The sequence below is a fragment of the Penaeus vannamei genome, chromosome 9 (assembly GCF_042767895.1).
Source record: "Penaeus vannamei isolate JL-2024 chromosome 9, ASM4276789v1, whole genome shotgun sequence".
NCBI classification, from domain to species: domain Eukaryota; kingdom Metazoa; phylum Arthropoda; class Malacostraca; order Decapoda; family Penaeidae; genus Penaeus; species Penaeus vannamei.
The window spans coordinates 13493825-13498824 of record NC_091557.1 but is presented as its reverse complement, the minus strand read 5'-3'; the positions used below and the strand labels follow the sequence as shown (position 1 = coordinate 13498824).

General features: G+C 39.1%; 1 protein-coding gene across 6 annotated transcripts in view; it reads left to right on the top strand.

Moving 5' to 3' along the window:
- Nucleotides 1-5000, top strand: part of LOC113824006 (uncharacterized) — a 23559-nt gene that overhangs the window by 642 nt on the left and 17917 nt on the right. For all 6 annotated transcript variants that reach the window (XM_070125331.1, XM_070125330.1, XM_070125329.1 and 3 more), the window contains exons 2-4: nt 2735-2891; nt 3033-3138; nt 3671-3785. In XM_070125331.1, coding sequence (XP_069981432.1) covers nt 2747-2891; nt 3033-3138; nt 3671-3785 — 366 coding nt within the window. In that variant the 5' untranslated portion in view covers nt 2735-2746. The remainder of the gene's footprint in view (nt 1-2734; nt 2892-3032; nt 3139-3670; nt 3786-5000) is intronic.

Sequence of the window (5000 nt, the reverse complement as noted above, 5' to 3'; positions counted from 1 at the left end):
GTGAATGAGAATAAAAAAAGAAAAGCAAAGATTTCGTTTATTTTTGCGAGACATGTATTGATATTTGAGTAAGTATATTGTTACTGCACAGCAGAGTCTAGTTAGGTGTATAATTTCCTCAGCATCAGAATATAAGGGATATAAGGGATATCTTGGTTAACCTTGTTGGCTTTCTGAATGTCACCCTGGCAGTTATTCTGAACAGGAATATGTGGTGATCTAGGAAGTCCTCATGGAAAGGTTGCGAAGAACACTTAAAACAACTGTAGCTGAAAAGACAGTATGCTCTTAAGTAGTGGTAAGCCGCTGTTGCTTATCAATTTCCTTGGAACTGCACCTCAGTAGAGGCTGCAGTCACTCATTCCTGCATGGCAAGATGTTTTCATACCTCTATGTTGATTATTGTGAAATAAAGAACCAATATTTGTACTTCCAAATTTTCTGGGAGAGGTTTGTTGGCCTCTACTGGAGTGTGAGGCATGGAGACCATGGTATTCCTTGTTGTGGTCCTCCAGTCTACAGAGTTTGGTGTGTATAAGGATACATTACTGAAAGGTTAGGGTTATATACATGGATCTGTGTATGGAAGGCTGATTTTTCACCATCCGTATACGGATTTCTGTGTACACAAACCCAAATGTGATTCTTCCTTACATGGATCTGTGTACCCAAACCCGAAAGTCATTTCTGTGTCCACAGAGATCCGAGTACTGATTCCTAACATGGAAGCAGTTATATACACAGATCCGTGTACAGAAGGGTGATTTGTCACCATCCATACATGGATCTCTGTATACCCAAACCAAACCTAATTCTTCCGTGCACGGATCTGCATCTGTGTACCGAAATCCAAAAGTGATTCCTACGTCCACAGAGATCTGTATACTGGCATATGGAGACCTCCATGCACGGAGATCCACGTGTACCGAAAATGACCTCACCTCACCTCACCTCACACCTCACCTCACCTCACCTCACCTCACCTCACCTCACCTCACCTCACCTCACCTCACCTCACCTCACCTCACCTCACCTCACCTCACCTCACCTCACCTAACTAACTTAACTTAACTTAACTTAACTTAACTTAACTTAACTTAACTTAACTTAACTTAACTTAACCTAACCTAACCTAACCTAACCTAACCTAACCTAACCTAACCTAACCTAACCTAACCTAACCTAACCTAACCTAACCTAACCTAACCTAACCTAACCTAACCTAACCTAACCTAACCTCACCTCACCTCACCTCACCTCACCTCACCTCACCTCACCTCACCTCACCTCACCTCACCTCACCTCACCTCACCTCACCTCACCTCACCTCACCTCACCTCACCTCACCTCACCTCACCTCACCCTCACCCTCACCCTCACCCTCACCCTCACCCTAACCCTAAACCTATATCCACGGAGATCTGTGTACCGATTCCTAGCATATGCGTATATCAGCGCCTCGGTGTACAGAGTTGGCTGTTGGCCACTGGGGCCCGGCTTCAGTAAGCTGTTCGCCTTTTTCACTGTGCCTGCATCTCGTTTCGTAAATCAACATTTACTATCCTCCTCGAACTTCTTTAATTTGACACTGAATTCGTCAAAAGATGTAAATTCTGCATATCCTCCAAACCAGGCGCAGGAGGTATTGGGGCTGCCACCATCTTGGTTTTCAATGTTTGGAATTTAAAATACCTAACGCATTTTGATTGGTTGGTTTGGCTTGCTATTTCCGTCATATCCGTGTACTGATTCAGTACTTTTGGACTACTGTACACGGGGATCCGTGTATATAACGACTGCATTACATAACCACTGCATTACATTGCCATATAACTAGTAAAGGTTGCAAGGTGATTTTTAGAACAGGTTCACTTTCCAAAATTCATCAAAATTGTTGTGAGTGGACTCCTGTTGATGGCAGCTAACCCAGGGGAATTCATCTTTACGGTATGGACGCACTAATTTAGGGGAAATTGAATATGATATTTTTGTAGAGGACATAAAGTTATAGTTGTTGGTACAAAAAATAATCTGCAGACAAGAACGGTAATGCCATAGACAAAGGAAAAAGAAAGCAGAGCTCTCAGCCTTCGTACACTTGATGCTCCTGAGTTTCAGCTCTTTGTTACTATGCATACTGAGGTGAAGACCATGTTTCCTGGGGGGATGTTGAAGGGCAGAGCCCCCCATCAACCCTTCCCTTGGGCCATGCCTGAAGGGTACACCCAGTCACAGCAACTTAGATTGATGAATAATTATTTTGATGTGGAATTGGGGACTTGATCTCTCGTGAAAGCGTCCTTACTGTAAAGAATTAACCCCTGGTGCAGTAGAAATATTTAGCAGAATTGATAAGTAAGCTGAATGCAAATGTCAGCAAACTCCCATCTCATAGTAGTTCAGGGTCAAACAAGCAGTGAGGGATGTTACCTTGTGGGCCAAGATTTCAGAATGTCACTCAAACCTCTCTGGGTTAGGGGATGGTGGATCCTTGGTAGGGGGGTTTTATGATGCTGATATAGAGATTTATGAGGCTGATATACTCTTGCACATACATTTTGATTATAGTATATTTGATAATTCCAGATGTAGATATGGAGTGACCTTCAGCTTCTGTTTTCATGGTTCTAAGCTATGGTATTTATTTGAATGGATTCATATCATGTCCAGACTATCCTAATATTGAAAATTTCATGCAATTATTTAGTATGCTTAATTGTTTATTTATTTTCAGATTATAACAACAATGGGGGATACTCAGAATCAGCCAACTGGAAAAAAGGAGTTCGCAGTCATTGCTCCCAAAAGCAGAAGACAAAAGACTACGAGAAAACTTCAGAAAATTAGGTTCAAGAGAAGTTTAAATCCAAATCGTAGCTGGGGATCATTGGGTAAGGGTAAATTGATCAGTATCATGTAAAATGCTATGGTTTTCATATTTGCTATTCATACCAGTTCTTGGAATATTGCATTGTTTGGAGGAAGGGTGTGGATGAATTACATCTTTCTTCCTTTTGCGTTTGCTCATTCAGGGCATGATGTCTCATCCATGTATGATATGAAACTGGCAAAGCTGAGGAGCAACAACCGAGCCCTCGCGAAAGCTTTAGCGTCACAGAAAATTGAAACACAACACTGGTTTGTATTTATTTTTTTTACTGCTTTGTTATCATTTAAGCATGTTATGTAATTGCTATAGGAATTTAAGAATCAGGTTGGGTTCTATAAGAAAAAAAAAATTAATGTACTATCAAATTTATCTAAATGTTATCTTGGTTGTTAGAGCTTCTCACTTTCAATTTTTATGATACAGAATATAGAAGATAGATTTTATTACCTAGTCAGTGCTGTGTTTTATCTATGACTGTAAACTGAATTTTAATAATTGTTTAATTATTTTGTTTTAACAATGTGAAGCATGATATAGGTTGATCTAGTATGTGGTATCTAAAGGTAATTAAGTTTGTATGTTGTGAACAAAAAAAAAAAAAATCAGTTATATGAACTGTATATTTATCATCATTTTTTATATATTTTGATGAGTTCAATGATTATATTCTTTCTTATTGTGTTATATAATTATTATTACAAATAGGTATCTTTGATAATACCATGAACTTTTTGTTTTTGTTGAACCAATTTTAACAGTGAACCATTCTTGGAACTTCAGGTATAATAAAGTGATTTCACTGAAAGCAGAGTTACAAGATGCCCAGGAATTACTCCGAAGTGGTAATACAGATAATGAGGCAGCAATTGAACGGGAGGTGGAACTGCGTCTAAGAGTAAGGCAGTTCTTTTTATGTTGAGTATATTTATATGTATATATGAATGTATTTTTTATAGGAGAGACATGTAGGGATTGAATTTGGTATCGAGTGTTGGTGGTAAGTTCTTTTCTAATTTGTTTTTAAAGGCTATTATGGGTAAGATTTTAAATGTTTTTTAGTATAACAAGTGTATGGATTTTATTTGTGCTCTGATATCATAAGGGTTTTGTAAGGTTAATTGAAATTGACAAATCTCAATCTCAATCTCAATATTAATGCGTAGGGCGCTAAATGAGCGCATAACATGTATATTGGTAGTGATTGGTTGCTGGGAGAAGGATCAAGGTGCAAGCGGAAGTGTCAGTTTTTGTGAAGGTGTTTGTAGTGTTATGTGTTTATTTAGTTTGTTTGTGAAAGTGTTAAGTGTTTTTGCTTCAATTATGTGTTGGGGGAGCCTGTTCCAGTCGCGTATAGTACGTGGAAAGAATGAGTGCTTGTAAGTGTTAGTGTCGGTGTGGTATGTGACAAATTTACTGGTTTGTGAGTTCCTGTGTTGCGTGTAAGTATTCATGTTTGTTGATGTCTACAAGATTGTTTGTGATTTTGTACATGATTGTAAGTTGGTATGCTTGTCTTTGCGTCTCGACCAGATCCATTTTAATGTTTTTTATGTGAGATGTAATACCAGGAGTATGTGAATAATTGCGAGTAATAAACCTGGCAGCCCAAGTATTAACCTGCATGAGGGTCTCAATGTTGTGTTTAGTGTAGGGGTCCCATACAGCCGTACAGTACTCTAGTGTTGGATGTACAAGTGTGTTGTAAGCTATGTGTTTGATGTCTGGGGTACAGTTGTGTAGGTTCCTCCTCAGAAACCCCAGTGTTCTGTTAGCTTTGTTAATGATGAAGTCGGTGTGTGTGTTAAAGGTGAAATTGTTGGATAGATGGATACCAAGGTATTTGTGAGTTGCTGTAGTTGTTAAGGGATGGTTGTGTAAGGTGTAGGTGTAGTAGATAGGTGTGTAGGATCTTGTGAAATGGAGAACTTTGCATTTGTCAGGTCTAAAGGACATTTGCCATAGTCTTTCCCACTGTTCAAGCGCGTCAGTGTCTTGCTGGAGGAGTCTACAGTCGTCTTCAGTTTTTATAGGTCATAACAAAAGGCTGTCGTCAGCAAAAAGTCTAGTAGAAGAATTAGGAGTCGAAAGTGGAAGGTCATTAATGTATAGA